The sequence below is a fragment of the Gymnoscopelus braueri genome (genome assembly GCF_963280865.1).
Source record: "Gymnoscopelus braueri genome assembly, chromosome: 12".
Classification (NCBI taxonomy): Eukaryota; Metazoa; Chordata; class Actinopteri; order Myctophiformes; family Myctophidae; genus Gymnoscopelus; species Gymnoscopelus braueri.
The window spans coordinates 2,500,370-2,519,152 of record NC_137614.1 but is presented as its reverse complement, the minus strand read 5'-3'; the positions used below and the strand labels follow the sequence as shown (position 1 = coordinate 2,519,152).

The window sequence follows — 18,783 nt, the reverse complement described above, 5'->3', positions numbered from 1 at the left end:
AGCAATAGGTGTAAGATGGACTGGATTTGATACACATTTTGCAAGCTCAAAATGATTTAGATTGGCTTTAATCACTTGGATGTGTTGTGCGTGCATGTGTGTGCGTGCGCATGGGGGGGGGCCCTCTGGAGCTTAAGTGCCCAGGGGCCCTCAGGGCTGTTAATCCGGCCTGAACGTGGGAACATTGGCCTACAAGTGGGCGGGCCTTAGATCAGGAAGCAAGCCGCGCTATACCCAATCAAATGTAGTGGGCGGGATTTACATCTGTGCGTTCGCTTTCTAATGTGTTCCCACTGGAAACAAACCCGATTATAGAAACAAGTGGGCTTATAACCAAAACGATCCATGTTCCGTGAGAGAAATGTTGTTAGTGTTCCGTGAGAGAAATGTTGTTAGTGGGAACTAAAACATAGGCGCACCACCGGAAGAGTAGGGCTGAGGGCGGACCAAACGGGCCAACATTCTATTGGGCAGTCCCCCCAGAGTCAAATTCAAAGAAAAAATATAGCTGCAAGCAGCAATAATACGGGGCCAGTGAATGGAGAGAGAGAGAGAGAGAGAGAGAGAGAGAGAGAGAGAGAGAGAGAGAGAATAGATTGAAGAGAGGGAATTGGAAACGGAATAGATTGAAGAGAGAGAGACATAAGCGGAATTGATTGAAGAGAGAGAGACATGGAAGCGGAATAGATTGAAGAGAGAGAGACATGGAAGCGGAATAGATTCGAGAGAGAGAGACATGGAAGCGGAATAGATTGAAGAGAGAGACATGGAAGCGGAATATATTGAAGAGAGAGAGACATGGAAGCGGAATAGATTGAAGAGAGAGAGACATGGAAGCAAAATGCATTGATTGGACATCTCAACCTATTGCCATTAACAGGAATCGAACCCTCAACCTTCGGATTGACAGGCTGCAACACTACCTATAGTGCTATAGCTTTTCCCAGGCTGAGGTTGTCTGTTGAAGATAAAAGTGAACCAGTGAAAGCAGCCGATCTACAAGCTCAGAAACACGTTGCTATCTGAAAAGTTTTGAGATTGTAGATCGGCTATTTTCAAAATGAAGTATATCATACATTGCAAAAACATGCCCTCTCAAATAAGCATTTCAGGTTATCTTTAACAATTGCACATGCATTAATTGACACAATCATGTTGTGTGCAATGCAACTTAAACGAAGTCTACATCAAGTGAGGCTTGAACTGTCAACCTTGAGGTTGATGATACAGTTTCACGCAAATAGCTGGAAAATCCTGGGTTTAAGTGTTTTTCAAACTGCTCAAAATTGCGGACAATCTAAGGGCGGAGCTTACTGGTCAACGTGATAGATGTGTTCCTCATGAGTCAAGGCACATGTGTAAGCAGGTTTAATGGCTGTCGGCCAAACGAGGCATGACTTTTGCCTGCATTTAAAGTTTGCATTTTCAGAAAATCGCTATAGCGCCCCCCTTTGACCAATTGGAGTAAGATTGGTTTCAGTGATATTTGGAATGACCCTCTACATTACCGCAAAGTTTCAAAGAAATGTGAGTCTGCATGTATGTGTTAGGGGCAGATGAATAATTGTCATAAAACTGCAATATTCATTGGCTCATTAAAGCTTCATTTTTTCGCTTAGAAAAAATCTGCTCCCGCCGTTTTGTCGGCATAGGTCCAAAGTTCATGTGTAAAACATTTCGTGCAGATTACTCACCAATCCCAATTTTTGACGAAAGATTGTGAGATTTATTTATTGATCGTTTTTCATGACCATCTATCATATGGCAGAGTTTCGTAAAAGGCGTATGCACGGTTCAGCCAGAACTGCGAAAAGTGGCAGAAGAAGAAGGAGAAGAAACAGAATAATGCCAATATCAAAACGGAGCCATGCTGGCAGCCTGGCCCCGTACAAATGAAAAAAATGAAAAAAAGACAAGTAAAAGTAACAAGTAAAAGTAAGTAAGGAATAAAATTAAAATGTTTAAAATTGACCCTGTAACTACGTTGTTGTGTACATACAAGGAATCACTACCATTATGTAATAATTTAGCAGTGAAAAGGAGGGGCAGCTTGTCACCTATACAGATATAATGTAAAGCAAAAGTACTGAGCATACAGGCACCCACACTATTGCATTTTACATGTATTTTTGTCTAAAAAATGTGTTTTCCTTTCCTGAAGATTAAAAAGCATTTCTCTTATTTCAATTGAATTTTTAAATTTGCCATTTCATTTGAATTATGGCATCTATTAGCTTCATAGACCTGTGAGTGCAGTTTGGATATTGTCTAGGTAGAATGAGTCCAGATTTATATATAGCCAGATATTGTTTTGCACTTCCAGCAATGCTGGGATCTCGTTCCGTGTGTGTGTGTGTGTGTGTGTGTGTGTGTGTGTGTGTGTGTGTGTGTGTGTGTGTGTGTGTGTGTGTGTGTGTGTGTGTGTGTGTGTGTGTGTGTGTGTGTGTGTGTGTGTGTGTGTGTGTGTGTGTGTGTGTGTGTGTGTGTTTCAATTATATTAATTGATTTCTACTTGTGTCTACAGAAAACAAACTGATAGAAACAATTATTTACATTTTTCTAGTTATCACCCTTCAGGGTTAAAGAGAAGCTTTCCTTACAGTCAACTATTGAGGATGAAAAGAATCTGCTTTAAAATAATCTGTAGTACTGACAGTGCTTTAAAATAATCTGTAGTACTACTGACAGTGCTTTAAAAGAATCTGTAGTACTAACAGTGCTTTAAAAGAATCTGTAGTACTGACAGTGCTTTCGAAAGACAAGCGAAGGACTTGTGCGATCGTTTCAAAACTAAAGGTTACAGTGACAAAGTGCTGAGTGCTAATGTACAGAGAGCCCGAGAAAATGGCTGAATACGATATAAAAATATATATATAAAAAAAACCTATCTATGCCCACCCGTGGCTACGCCTCTGCACTGAATTTACGTATGACCAGAGAGCACCCAGCGCTCTCAGTGTATTTCCAAACACACTGATTTATGCATACTACATCATGATATCAAATCAGTCTTATTTTTTTTACAAATGTGTAATTCTTTAATGAAGTCTGAGTCTGTCTTTATGAAGGGGTACTGAGGGACTCGCACAGGCAAAGTTTTTTTTTATATTATTGTTGCTATACTGCTAAACAAATGATTGTGTTTTTTCTATGTATTTTCTCTTTTTTATGGTGACCCTCTTGATAAAAAGTGACGTTCTCATTTTGTTGTTACCCAGACCGCTCTGTGCGTGGCACCAAGGTCCCTTTATAAGTGACACAAAAACAGTGTTTTGTCATTATACGCTGAGGAAGGCCTGTGGGCCGAAACGTCCGGTTGACGCTGCTGCTGGGGAGCTATGACCTAAAATAAATAAGAGCCTAATAAATGGACTTAAGTGAGTGCTGGTATTCTTTTCTGTGTCAATGAGGCCCCTTTGAATTGAATTGAATTGATTTGAACTGAGAGAGAGAGAGATAACCCTTTGATCAAGCTGATTGTCAGAGAATTGTAAATGACTGAATCAGCTGAAAAGGTTTTTGATCAGGCTGTTTATCAAAGAACTGTAAATGATTGAATCAAAGAGAAAGAGAGAGCAGTAGGCTATATATAAATAGCCTATCATGAACCTCAGTTCATACATTGAGGCTTGAGGACTTGACCGAACGGGTGAGCTGTTATAATTACTACAAAACTTACTTTTGAGAAGCTGTTATATTCTTCTAACCAGCCGCTGTTGGATATCCTACTGAAGATAAGTCAAGTAAGTAGAATTGTCTTGGGTTTTTCCTTTTGTCATTTAAGTGATTGTTTTTTTTATAGTAAATGTGGAACTTCACTGTAGGCTTTGCTAGTGATTTTTTTTTTCTGAAATACAAACTAAACATTGTCGCTAGTGTGTCTGTAGGCTATAATAGCTCACACAATCATCATGTCTCTTGTTTGTCATGCCGGTTTGGCAATATTGTACCTTTTACTCATTTATTTGAAAACTTTATTTAAAAGTTACTTTGTAGAATTAGATGTATTATTACAGATCTTCAAGCTCACTACACCTTGTGATGTGACACATTGTGAGCTTGTAGATCTGCTACTTTTGACTACAGGACTATGGACTATGTTTGTGTGGATGAATTATATGAAGATATTGTGAAGATATCACCGAATGCTTATTGCTGAATAATTGCGGTATATGCAATTTAAACTGTTGCTATTATTTAAATAAGAACCACAATAACTGCAATATTATCTACAGTTGGGTTTTAGATCGACCTACATCAGAACTGTATTAAAGTGACACGTGTTTTAACCACTTTAAATGTGACGTCCGTATTTGTAGAGGGACATTTTCAAACATCTTCACAATATTCAAAAACATTCAAAATGTTCGAAAATATTTAGATTAACAAGCTTCGGGATTAGAAACGTTGTGGGTGTGAAGATTGGCTATTAAACCTCACATGTGTTTTTCCTGTGATGTCTACAGGTTAAGTGGGGCGTAAAGGACAGCAACAACCACTAGACTTTGAAGCAGACGACAGACGAGTGTTTCGCTATCAGAGAGCCCTGCACCGCCCTCCCTCTGAAGGAAACACCAATATCGCAGTACCAAGAAAAGATCTCCTCCTCACCGGCCTCCATCAACGGCCCAGTCAAATATGGGGAATTCCTTGAGTATGAAAACATTTATTTATTACTATTATTTGTTGGAATAATATTTGGGTGGGCACAGGCCAGAAATGGGTGGGCCCAGGCCTACCCTGGCCCACCCATAGCTAAGCCCCTGTGTTCCACAAATACAAAAGAGGGTCTCAAATGTATATTCAGAAATCAATTAAAACCGTTTTCTTTATTCCGTATACCTTACTAGATGACACAGACATTTCGTATATTCAGCCTTCACTCTGCGGAAGGCTGGATAGCCCAAACATGTGTGTCATCTTGTGAGCCTACCTGGAATAAGACGGTTGGAATTTATTTCAGAGTGCGACCCTCCTGTCTTTTGCATTTGTTGCAACCATAGAGGTATAATATAACTAGAGGGCGGCCGCGGATTGCCCCGCCCCCAGCTATTCATTTCAATGAAAGTGCTCAGTGGCGTTTTGAAGCGCCCAGAAGCCTGCCGGAAGTAGAATTATTGAGACGTTTTTGAGACGTTTCGAGCAGCCATAGAGCTATGAGCATGCGCACTAGTGTCCTTTTTGCGTCCTACGGCAGCCCTTGTGTCGAGGAATGAACGCAAGATATTTATTAAATACACTCGAGATGCATATTTATATGTAAATATATATGTATTTATGTATAATATGTTTACATATTTATTTTATATTATATATATTTATATAAATATCTCAGTATTTTTTGCTCGTGCATGTATTTCTCCCCGCCTGCAGTTCCAGCTTTGGCCACTGGGGTGTCGGCTTCAATGTTTCTCAGCAACTCTGGGGGCCTGGTTGCAACGCACCAGGCAGGTGGCTAGGGTGCGGTGCTAACAGAAACATAGTCACCATACATGGCCTACCATTTAACAGGAAGAATGGGCACTAAGGAAGAGTGGGCATGTCCATGTTAAATTGGCCATATTTCCCCCAAAATGATAAACACGTAAATATAAGGAAAATAGTCTTGAGTAATGTGAAGTATACATGACTAGAACATTCTTTAATCAAGGTGTAATCTTTTTCGCAATAATCTACAAAACCTCTATATCCAATGGTTTTTGGACATAAACAAAACGTTGAGGGCCATGTCTCTGGGCCAACACATAAGAATATGACAGAATACAAACCATGTTGATTGATTAACTGATTCATTACTTTGACCTCTTGATGACCTCACACAGCCCACTGATATGCAGCCAAGGCCATTCATGTTAATCTATGTAGTTCCTTGGCTTTTTGACATGCAAATCGCCATGGCAGGATTTGATATTTTTGTGTTCGAAGGTGTGAGTGGTCTCTCTCTCTCTCTCTCTCTCTCTCTCTCTCTCTCTCTCTCTCTCTCTCTCTCTCTCTCTCTCTCTCTCTCTCTCTCTCACTCACTCACTCACTCACTCACTCACTCACTCACTCACTCACTCACTCACTCACTCACTCACTCTCCCTCTCTCTCTCTCTCTAAGTGCACTGAATTAACAAACGGCAACGCAACGACTGCACTGAATTTACGTATGACCAGAGAGCACCCAGCGCTCTCAGTGGCTGCGGGTACATGGACCATCATGTATTCATTCAGAATGAATTCATTCCGAATGAACTCATTCCGAATAGAGGAATCTGATCCACTCACCTGTTTACATGGGACCTGAATAAAAGTATTCCTCGTTTACATGACCAAAGCATTCATTCGGAATATAACTTTTGACATGCGCAAAGTGGTTCCCTCCTACGCCCGAGCATGGACCAGGGGCCACTACCCGGAGCAGAGCTTCCCCTGGTGGGCATGGGAGGAGGCAATGAATAGCCCCCTTGTGCCTCCGCAGCGGAGGTCTGTCGGTCGTAGACAGGCCGGTAAGAAACGCACCGACTCCTGGCCAGGCAGCGTTGTATGCGGTACAAGCCTGTGTTCCTTTGTTATCGCCGTTTTAATGCAAAAGTAGCAGATCTACAAGTTCAGACCAGTTTATTTTTTTGTATTGGTACCAGACACGGTAAAACGTAGGCTAGCCTATACTATTTGTCACATTTCTCATGTAGGTACGATGACGTCATCGCGCATTCGCACATAGTCATTATAATAATAAATAATAATACATAAACACCGGACCGCTCATGGTCATTATAATAATAAATGGAGAGAGAGAGAGAGCAACACTACAGTCTATGAAACAAGGCACGCTCATTTATGGCAAAAGTACAAAAGTATTGGCATCAAAATATACTTAAGTAGAAAGTATAAGCTACTCATTATGCCGAGTGTCACGTTTTTCTTGTATTATTATGAAAAAACTTTGAAACATTCTGTAACTCATTCACTGTGACGAAAACCCTCTTTCTGCGCCGAGTAGCGCGCGGTGCGCACACGGAGAATGCGGAGTCTGTCGCCCTAATACACAATCGCCCCGGGTCAAAATCCAGCGACCATGGAGCGGCCGTGGATGGCCCGCTCAAAAGGTGCGTGGGGCGTAGTGTTTTGGGACGACCGTTCCGGCTGCCCATGTAATGAATTGATTAAGTAAAACTCATCTGTTTTCGCTGCAGCTGCGCCCTAATAATGTAGTTTTCATTTATTTTTGTTCACGTATGCTATTAAAACAATGCAGCTATTGCAGTATTGGGCCTTAACATGTGATTAAAAATGTATACGTATTTGGCCCCTCATATATAAAATAAATGTAAAATCTGATTTAAAATTGAAACTTGCAGCTGATCAATGCGTTTCTGCGTTTACGTGTGGACAGGGATTTAAAAAAAAAAATCTTTGTCATGTGGCCAGGGATTCTTTTTAAAAACTGAGAACTAAAATACCTGTTTAGAAAAAGATCCATATAAGTGTAGCCTAGGCCAGCAATCCTTGGAGCGTCCGTTCTCCTGGACAAGTCTGGGCTTAACCATGGCTTATTAAATGACACTATAGAATAGAATCATTCATTTTATCCCGCAGGAGCGACCGTGGCCGAATTAGAGATTTGATAGGTCATTTTTGGACAATTCTGACAGCACTATATAAGCACGGACATGCGCAAAGGAATGCATGTATTCCAAACAGAGAGGAGCGTTCGGAATAAAGTGTTTACATGGTCAATTCCGATTGGTATATCCCGATTCAAACGGTCTATACCACCCCTCCTAACCCGAATGAAAATTCATTCGGGTCAGACTGGAATGGAATATTCTATTCCAATTGAGGTGTTTACATGAGCATTTCTATTCTGAATGAATTCATCCATTCATTCATTCCGAATAGAAGTGTATTCATTCCGAATGAAACTGTCCATGTACCCGCAGCCAGTGTGTATTTCCAAACACACTGATTTATGCATACTTTGTAGATTAGATCATGATATCAAATGACTTCTTGTGTTTACAGAGTCTCCAGTCAATAACTCACTACCATCAGTGCCTCCAGGCAGCACAAACAGAAAGGACTATTTAAAACGTGAGTACATAGTGATCAGTAAACTGCTTTTTACACAAACCCTTCATACAGTGACATTGTTTGGATACAAGTAGACCAGTGGTGGGGTTTTGGGACCCCCAGGGGTCCTTGAAGGGGTTCCAGGGGGGCCCCAGCAAAATGAGTCAATATAATATAGCAGATCTGCAAGCTCACAACATGGGCCAAATGCTTATTAAATTAGATACCAGTAGACCAGTGGTGGGGGACATGTACGTCATGTGACATATTAATGTCATGTCCAGGGGATCCCTCCTCCTCCTCTCCTCTCCTCTCCTCTCCTCTCCTTTTATTTGGCATTTGGGCGATTTTTGGCATTTCTTAATACGTGAACATTCATGGAAAATATCTACAAGCTCACAACGCATCATGTTATGACACGTTGTGAGCTTGTAGATCTTTTATTTTCGACAAAGATATTTGGAGTGTACAGGGAAAAACTGTAGTATAGAGCAGTGGTTCTCAACCTTTTCAGGCCGTGAACCATATTCTCAACCCTATTTCATACTTCAGCCTTCAGCTATTCCAAAAGGGCTGATCTACAAGCTCATAATGCATCACTTTGTGAGCTTGTAGATCTGCTTTTTTCAAAATATTTTGACACATTTTGAAAACTTTTTTACTTTCACTGAAAGAAAATGATTTATTTGGGCAATTCAAAAATAGCAGATATGCAAGCTCATGGCGCGGCACCATTTGTGCAAATCTTTGAATATATATATATTTTTAAAGCAAACATTTGTAACTCAAATCTTTGCTTCTGGGGATTCTACAAATGTCTCCTAAATCCAACAGGTTTCTGAAAAACTTATGTTGCTATAATATCAGTGGTTCTCAAACTTTTTCATATCCCCAAAATTATATATATTTGGCCATGGACCCCCCATCCCAAAATATTTTGTTCCAGGGACCCCCATGAAGCAAAGATTTGAGTTACAAATGTTCCCTTTAAAAATATATTTTTCTAAAAGAGCAGATCTACAAGCTCATAGTGCGGCACTCGGTGCCGCGCTATGAGCTTGTCTATCTGCAATTTTTGAATAGCCAAAGACATCTAAAATGACACAGATGCATTCCAGGCTTTAATGGGTTAAAAGATTAAAAAGGGTGGGGGGGAGATCATGGTAGGTTTTTCTTTCTGTTTGTTGAGAGGATTTTCCAGTTGCAATGATAAAATGCCTGTTATAGTCTGTTTCAGTTAAAGGCATTTTGTTTCCCTCATTATTCCCCAGGCTAAATACACCCCCCCCCCTCTTCCCCCCTCTCTCTCTCTCTCTAATGTGTCTTCATTAAAATTTGCTGTGGCAAAAAGATTACCCCAAGCCGTTTCCATTGCCTACGTTGCATTAGCGTGTGTGTGTGTGTGTGTGTGTGTGTGTGTGTGTGTGTGTGTGTGTGTGTGTGTGTGTGTGTGTGTGTGTGTGTGTGTGTGTGTGTGTGTGTGTGTGTGTGTGTGTGTGTGTGTGTGTGTGTGTGTGTCACTCAGTGAATGATGTGTTTATTGTGTTATTTTCTCATCAGATTTCTCTCATCTCACACTGAACACAAACACAGCACACAGATCCCTCTCTCTGTCTGAGAACAACAGGGAGGTGACACGTGGAAAGTATCAGCATCATCCTGATCATCCTGACAGGTTTGATTACTGGGATCAGGTTCTGTGTACAGAGGGTCTGACTGGACCCTGTTACTGGGAGGTAGACAGGAATGGATGGGTTGATATAGCAGTGACTTACGGAGGAATCAGTAGGAAAGGCGGTTGTTACTCTATGCTTGGACTCGATAAGTCCTGGTGTCTGTTCTGTGATGATGATGATGAGCCCTGTCATCGACTTCAGTGGGTCTCAGAGTGCGGTCTGGGGACCCCAAGGGGTCCTTGAGTGGGTACCAGGGGGTACCCAGCAAAATGAGAAACAGCTTAACCACTTCAACCTTTTCTTATACTTTGGCTATTCTCACAGAATTTTGAAAAATGTAATAATTTTGAATTTGTTTGACACAAATCTATGGGGGTCCCTGGCACAATTTTTTTTCAGATGGGGGTCTGTGGCCAAATACATATGAATTTGTGAATCCTTGACATGAAAATGTTTGAGAACAAACTAGTTATTTGATGCTGTATTTTGTATTGCTGTATTTAGTGAGCTCTAGTGGCTATCTGACCTCATTGCATCCCAATTAGCTGCATTTGGCTAATGACATATTGTATACAGTATGATTTGAAAATATCATTGTGTTCATTCATGCTGCCCTGAAAACCATTATGAGTCTGATACAAACATGTTACCTTGTTTAGTTTTTTACTGTTCCACTATGAACTAGACGTTCAATCCATGCTTTTATATATAAATATAAAGCTTTGGGTGTGTGTAGGTCCTGCCTAAGGTGTGTGTGTAGATAGAAACGCATGCACGCACGCACGCACGCACGCACGCATGGACAGCCTGACAGAGGATCATCACACACTGTTTGTTTGCACTGATTACTATTAAAGGGATAGTGCACCCTCAATATGACTTTTTTCCTATCGATTAGTCACCCCATGGAGACTTGAATTCATGGATTATTTTGTTTTTGGTCACATTCCTAAGCCAATAATTTGATGCGGCAGCGGTTCCGGTAGGAGACACAAAGAGTTTCCTTTTAGGCCGTGGGCCGAGTGCTCCAATTCTGACTTTCATTGATCCCCACGCAGGGCTACTAAGAATCTCCATGGCAACCAGGAAGAAAACATTCTGCAAAACCAAAACTTCTGGTACAAAAACACTAAAATTAGCGTAAAATATAGATTTTCATAACAAACTTGGAACAGCTATACCATAGGCCACTAATAGTTCATTAATAACTATTAGTATGGTTTTGCAGAATGTTTTCTTCCTGGTTGCCATGGAGATTCTTAGTAGCCCTGCATATTTGCCTGTTTAAAATTTCATTTTTTTTACATTCTCTTGACCAATAAAGAGCACATTTCAAGAGCATGCAAGACTAGAAAAGGTAGCTAAATAAATAGTTTGTATCAAATGCAGTCTATTACACTGAGGTTCAATAAACCTACTCACTACCGGCAGTAGCCCTGAATTCGACATTGCGAATTTCATGGATATATTCTGAACACTTTGCATCTCAACATTTGTACTAAAAAGAAGTACTTGAACTGCATCAAAAAGCATATATTCAGTAGGGTATGGTAACCAGTAGAGGTAGTACAAAAAGTTACTTTTTTAGAGTGATTTATTCAAAGTTAAGATATTATAGTATCACATTGCAGCAGCAAACTGTGGCATTGATGGATGACATGCCATGAGGTCCTTGTCTGTGGCCCAGCTACATTACTTCATATACGTACATTTTCTGCATTTGAGTGGATATCAGATCAGCCTTGAACTTCCCCTATAACCACTAGGACAGATGTTCTATAACATAGCATGTATCATAGACGCACTGTGAGGAAAACTGGCACCTGAAGTTCACTCGAATGCATTGAAGTCAATGAGAGCAGTTTCTATCAGATTATGAATATATTTTTATAATTTCTACACAATCATTAACACATAGATCTTCATAATCATGTCGACCCATCTCTCATAGACTGCAAACGTGACAATCCACTCTTCTTCAAACATGTCACAATAATTTCCCAGATCCAGTTGTTTGTCACCTCTTGCACCTCTGCAATTGAGCCACTCCATACAGCCTGCAACACACAAACATCATGTGTGGTTATTGCACACAAACATAAGATAGAGATAACAAACACTGTAAAAATAACGAATGCAGCATGAGTGCACACACACTTACTTGACAGACAAACGTAATTTAACCCAACTAAATACATTAACAACTGGTAACTTTAGCTTAGAACTTGTCAAGAGAGAAAGAACAAATCACCAACCGTAACTATAATCTAAACACCAACTTTGACAACGGATGCACAGTGATGAGATCTTAACAGAAATAATACGAGATGGGAATCAATAAAATAATCAGGCAACATAGTGTAGCAGAGCCAATTTATGATAGCGAGACATTTATAAAGGGGTACATATTGAATGGTCACTGCTTAATAGTATCTGAAGCATTTGCAGCAGTTGTTAAAACAAAATTTGCATCAAACCATCCTGCTGTTGGCAACACTAACGTTATAATGATATAATATTGATGCTTAATATCATAATGTGCCATCATCAACATGGTTCATTCTATTGTCTACAGTATACATTTTCATATGAATAAGTCCAACAATCATCCCAAAACAAATATTACCTCTACCTCTGTTGTTTTCTTGATTCCATCTGAGCTGTATTTCCTGGTTCTGCTTTTCAAGTGGTACGAAGAACGTGATTGGCCAACTGAATTGCACAATACAGTAGGCGAGCTTTGATTGGTTTATACTTCACATGGGGTTGCCAGGTTTTTGAAAATAAGTAATGTTTAGTTAGTGATATTATATCTAAGTTTTATTATTCTGGAGCAACTTTTCAGGTTGGAAACATTTGATAATGTGTTCATAAACAATAAATCTACACAATACAAAAAAATTGGCCAGTTCCTTGATGGGGATCAACCAACTCAAAAACTAAAGCAGATAGAGGCACTCGGCCCACGGCCTATTTGTGTTTCCTACCGTTACGCTGGTCATCAAATTATTGGCTTAGGAATAAAAAATAAAAAAAATGAAATCAATTCTCCATGAAGTTACTAATCGATAGAAAAAAGTTGTTTTCTTTAACTATCCCTTTAAGGTCTGATAACGTCTCAAATCGTTCAAATAAATTCCACAAATGGGAGCATTATATTGGTGTGTGGATTTAATAAATTTTTCTACAGTTAGTGGACTCACCACCTGACATCAGGATCTCCTACCAGGTTGTCCATGACTTTGTGTACCTGGGCGGACGGATCCCCAGGGATCTCCAGTCCTTTATGGAGAATTAGTTCAGGGACAACGTCCTATATAGGCCAGTGGTTCCCCAACTGGGGGTCGGGTCCCCCAAATTACTTTAGGGGGTCCCCAGATGATTAATGTGCAACATTGTTTTCTCACTCAACAGTAAACAAATCAACATACAGTATAAGTGTGTACAGCAGGGGTCTTCAACAGGGGGTCCGGGACCCCTAGGGGGTCCTCAGAGTTACTACAGGGGGTCCGCCAAATATTTGTGTGGTGGGGACCATTAGCTGAAAATAGCAGATCTACAAGCTCACAAAGCCTCGCGCTGCGAGGCGTTGTGAGCTTGTAGATCGGCTATTTTCTGAGAGTCTGTGTAGAGGGAAAAAGAGCAGGCCAAGTACAGAGCCAACGGTTAAGTTGACTAAATATTGCGGGTTTAAAGGTTAAATATCTTAAAATACACATTAACATGAATCCAATTATCTATGAAATGTATGAAAAAAGTTTAATCTGCAACATAATTTTACACAGTATTTAGTGGGGGGGTCCCTGCTTCATCTCTCTCTCAGCTAGGGGGTCCTTGGCCTGAAAACGTTGAAGACATCTGGTATAAGGGTATGTGCACATGTGCACAACTTACAATTTAATGACTTTTAAGACCTTTTTAATATCAAATTGTCAGATGTTATGTAAGAAAGAGGCAAACATTAGTCGATCTACAAGCTCACATAGTCGTTCTACAATCTCACATAGTCGATATGCAAGCACAAAACAGCGTTGTGAGCTTGTAGATCGGCTATTTTCACAATATTTATCTGTGGAACCGAGTCAAACTAAATGTAATGCCTACAATTCCTAGTGCTTGTCATTGTTGGGGGTGCCCAGTTCAAATATCATTATTTTGGGGGGGTCCCCAGTTCAAATATGATTATGTTGGGGGGTCCCCAGTTCAAATATGATTATTTTGAGGGGTTGCGGCACTGAAACGTTTGGGAACCCTTACTGTAGGTAGACCTCAACTGAGCTACGAAGGCATATGACAGATATGATCACGATGACATCATGCCCAGAAGAGATCACGTGTTTTAATGAAAATCACATTGCAGTCAGTCGTGACTCGTGAGCCTGCAGCACTTTGAATGTTTTGTATGAAAGCCACACCCCCCATTTTACATCCATTTCCCCAAGCTGAAATGACCTTGACTATGACAAACAAACACGTCAACATTTGTGTTGACGTGTCCTAGCATGAATGGTAAATAGGCCTACTGGCCCGGACGGTTGGCGTAACTGTCTGAGCGCACCTAGGCTAGTAATCCAGCCTCATAGCGTGTCGCGGGTTCAACTCCCGATCCCGACGACCTTTGCTGCGTGTCACCCCCCCATCTCTCTCCACATTGCCTGTCAGTCTACTTTCCTATTAATAAAGGCAGAAAAAGCCACCAAAAACAAAAAAGCTAAATACTGAAAAAGTTAAAATACCTCAATTGTACTTAATACAGTACTTGAGTACATGTACTATACTATACTACATGTTACTATACACCACTGCTTGTCCCTATTGCTGCCCAGTCCATTGCTCATTTTTTAATCTTTATTAAAGACGTATTTCTTCTCCCTTTTTTTGTTTTGTTTGTGCATGCTTCATTGGTATCGTATGCCAATGCATGTTTATAATGCATTGTTTTGTTTTAACCTGTATAGTACTTTGGTTGACCTGGTCATATTAAATGTGCTCTATAAATCAGGGGTCTTCAACATTTTTCAGGCCAAGGACCCCTTGGCAGAGAGAGAGATGAAGCAGGGACCCCCCCACTACATATTGTATCAAATTGTGTTGCAGATTAAACATATTCATATATTTTATAGATAGCTTCATAGTTTGACAGCACTATCATCAGTGTTGTGTAAATTAATGTATTTTGTTCGCATTTTTTTTACACATTAGCTTCTCTATTAATTAATGTTAATGTGTATTTTCAGACCTTTTAAACCCTCAATACTAAGTTAACTTGACAGTTGGCTCTGTACTTGGTCTGATCTTTTTCCCCCTCACATCAAACCTCTTTGCCGAAAATAGACGATCTGCAAGCTCTACAAGTATTGGCATCAAAATATACTTAAAGGACCAAAAGTAAAAGTACTCGATATGCAAAGTGTCCCATTTCACACGTTTTCAAATGTATAAAAAGTATAAAAATCGTTTGAAAACAGCAGATCTACAAGCTCACAGCGCGTATCAACGCGACGCGTTGTGAGCTTGTAGATCTGCTATTTTCAAATAGCTGAAGGGTTGAAGTGGTTAATGTATGTTTTGTAATAATAATCAAAATCAGGTAACTAGTACATTTTCAAATAATTGTAGTGGAGTAAAAAGTGCAGTATTTGGCTCTGAGATGTAGTGTAGTAGAAGCGCAAGTACTGAAAATTGGAAATACTCTGTTATCAGTCAAGTACCTCAAAATCGTACTTGAGTACAGTACTTAGTTATTTTCCACCACTGCTGCAGACCCACTGGTGTCATGGTATTTATTTTCTGGAAAATCTTGAAAATCTTTTCATTGTGATACAGATAAATAGGAGCTACTAAACATGATCTGAAAATGCACGCGGCCGGCCCACCCATCTAACTCTCAAGTCGGCATCCAGGGGGGGGCAGTGACCAAGGGGGGGCAGTGGCCCAGGAGGGGCAGTGACCCAGGGAGGGCAGTGGCCCAGGGGGGCAGTGACCCAGGGGGGGCAGTGACCCAGGGGGGGCAGCGGCCCAGGGGGGGGCAGTGGCTCAGGGGGGCAGTGGCTCAGGGGGGGCAGTGGCCCAGGGGGGCAGTGGCCCAGGGGGGGGGGGGGGGCGGTGGCTCAAGGGGGCAGTGGCTCAGGGGGGGCATTGGCCCAGGGGGGGGGGGGGGGGTGGCTCAGGGGGGGCAAGGTTCCCAGTTCGATCCCGGGCTCCCCCAGAGTTAGTGTTGAAGTGTCCTTAAGCAAGACGCTGAAGCCCTGATTGCTCCCGATGAGCAGCAGGTTGGTGCCTTGCATGGTTTCCTCCGCCATCGGTGTGTGAATGTGTGTGTGTGTGTGCATGTGTGTGTGTGAATGGGTGAATGTAATGCACAATCTATGTAAAGCGCGTTGGAGCACTAAATTCCGGAAATTTACCAGATATGATCACGATGACATCATGCCCAGAGAGGATCACGTGTTTTAATGAAAATCACATTGCAGTCAGTCGTGACTCGTGAGCCTGCGGCGCTTTGAATGTTTTGTATGAAAGCCACCCCCCCCATTTTACATCCATTTCCCCAAGCTGAAATGACCTTGACAATGACAAACAAACACGTCAACACATTTGTGTGTCGAACGAATGCCCCCCCCCCCCCCCCCCCCCCCCCCCACCAGCGTCCTCGCATGAACCGAACGTTCGCGCCCCCAGGCTCTGGAACAACTTGTCCGTAGTTGCTACCCAGTCCATTGGTATTTTTAAGTCTTCATTAAAGACAGTGGTGGAAGAAGTATTCCAATGTTTTACTTAAGTAAAAGTATCTATAGACCCCTTAACAGACGATGTCACACTGATAAAAACCAGTACGCGCCCAATGAAACCCATTCTATCAGGTCTCGCTAGGACACGCCTCACTAGCCAACACACAAGAGGGGGTTGGGATGTGCTGAAACCAGCGCACCTCGAGACAACAGGTTGGGAATTGATTGCGTGAAACAATCACCTGTGCGTCCAGTCTCAATGTTAGTAAACAAATAATATACTATACTGCAATGTAGAACTGTAGTGAACAAAATATACTTGTGTAAAAGTACACAAGTATTCATTATGTCTGATGTCCCGTTTCACAAGTTATATTATGTCTAAAATTTATTTTAAAATCTTTTGAAAATAGCCGATTGCAAACAAGAAAAGCAAGGTTTAAATAAAGGGGTTCTTGACATTTAAAGGTTTGAGAACCGCTGGTGTAAAGCTTTGGTTTGCAGTCATCAACTCAACAGTTATTATGACCAGGTCAACCAAAGTGCTGTACAGGTTCAAACAAAACAATGCAATATAAACAGACATTAGCATACGATAACAATGAAACAGACACAATGCAAACAGAAATTAGCATACGATAACAATGAAACAGACACAAACAAAACCTTTGCACCAGTAAAGGGCAACTTGGCTGAAGGCCAGGGAGAAGAAATACGTCTATAATAAAGTTTAAAACAATGATCAATGGACTGGGCAGCAACTAGGGACAAGCAGTGGTGTAAAGTAACTAAGTACGTGTACTCAAGTACTGTAGACTACTTTTGTTTTTACTTTCTACAGTATTTCAATACTTTTACTTCTACTCCACTACCTCTCAGAGGAAAATATTGTACTATTACTCCACCACAGTTATTTTAAAACTTTAGTTACAATGTAGATTTTGATTATTATTATTATTACAAAACACACTAATACCACTTCAGCCCTGTATATACAGTAGATCGGCTATTTTCAAATAGCTGAAGGGCTGAAGTGGTCAATGTATGTTTTATGATAATAATCAAAATCAACAAGTAACTAGAACGTTTTCAAATAATTGTAGTGGAGTAAAAAGTACTTGTACTTAGTTATTTTCCACCACTGCTGTAGACCCACTGGTGTCATGGTATTTATTTTCTTCAAAATCTTTAAAAAAAATTAATTGTGATACAGGTAAATAGGAGCTACTGTATTACATATGATCTGTAAATGCACGCGGCCCAGTGGGCCCACCAATTGCACTTTCGAGTGGGCCTCCATCCAGAGAAGCTTGGGAACCACTGCTCTACACCAAATAGCTTTGCTGAAAATAGCTGATCTAAACAAGCTCATAACGCGTCACAACGCTTGCAGATCTGCTATATTCACAGAATGTTTGCCTATAGTATGATGTTGTGCCCAGAAAAGGAAACATTGGAGATTAAGCGATTAATGTCAATCCCTTTGCAGTCAGTGAGTCGTGACCTGGCGAGCCACTTTGAATATTTTGTATGAAAGGTGGGGAATCAAACAGATAGGCGGGAACATCGACACTCCAATGGTCTGAATTCAGCTATTAAAGCTTAACGTTAAGCCCTGTCTACAGTCACATGAAGAGAGGAGGCGGCAGAGAAGAGCATGAAGACACAGGCTCTGTTGTGTGTTGTGACCATAACAGGTAAGTGCTGCTATATTCTCCTATATGACTGTTAATATAACGGTTAATATGAAGGCAGTGGTGGAAAGTAACTAAGTACATTTACACTGGAGTATTTCCAATTTTCAGTACTTTTACTTCTACTCCACTACATCTCAGAGGCAAATATTATACCTTTACTCCACTACAATTATTTGAAAACTTTAGTTACTTTTGTATATTTGATTGTTATTACAAAACATTACCCACTTCAGCCCTATACACATTTTGGCCATTTGAAAATAGCAAATGCTGTTTTCCAAAGATTTGTGTAAATTTAAAAACTTGAAAGGGGGAATTCTGCATAAGGAGTACTTTTACTTTAGGTACTTTAAGTACATTTTGATGCCAATACCTTTGAACTTTTACTCAAGTAAATTTTTAATACCGGACTTTTACTTGTAGCAGAGTATTTCTGCATTGCAGTATTGATACTTTTACTTAAGCAAAACATTTGAGTTCCTTTTCCACCACTGCCTTAACCAGTTAAACCCTATATATGGTTAACCGGAGTCCCACAGGGCTCTATCGTAGTGTATTTCCTGCAAATGTTATATGAATTAAAAAAGTTATCGATAAAATAATCGCTTAGAAAACAATGGATA

At 40.6% G+C, this 18,783-nt stretch overlaps 1 protein-coding gene and 1 long non-coding RNA gene across 2 annotated transcripts in view; both read left to right on the top strand.

Moving 5' to 3' along the window:
* LOC308096711 overlaps positions 1 to 18,783 on the top strand; it is a 776,952-nt gene that overhangs the window by 501,899 nt on the left and 256,270 nt on the right. The gene's annotated exons all lie outside the window — the stretch shown is intronic.
* The window catches only part of LOC308097356 (lymphocyte antigen 75-like), a gene marked incomplete at its 3' end in the record, with an annotated part of 10,955 nt that continues 10,242 nt past the window's right edge, over positions 18,071 to 18,783 (top strand). The window contains exon 1 of the mRNA XM_080445113.1: positions 18,071 to 18,160. Coding sequence (XP_080301239.1) covers positions 18,121 to 18,160 — 40 coding nt within the window. The 5' untranslated portion in view covers positions 18,071 to 18,120. The remainder of the gene's footprint in view (positions 18,161 to 18,783) is intronic.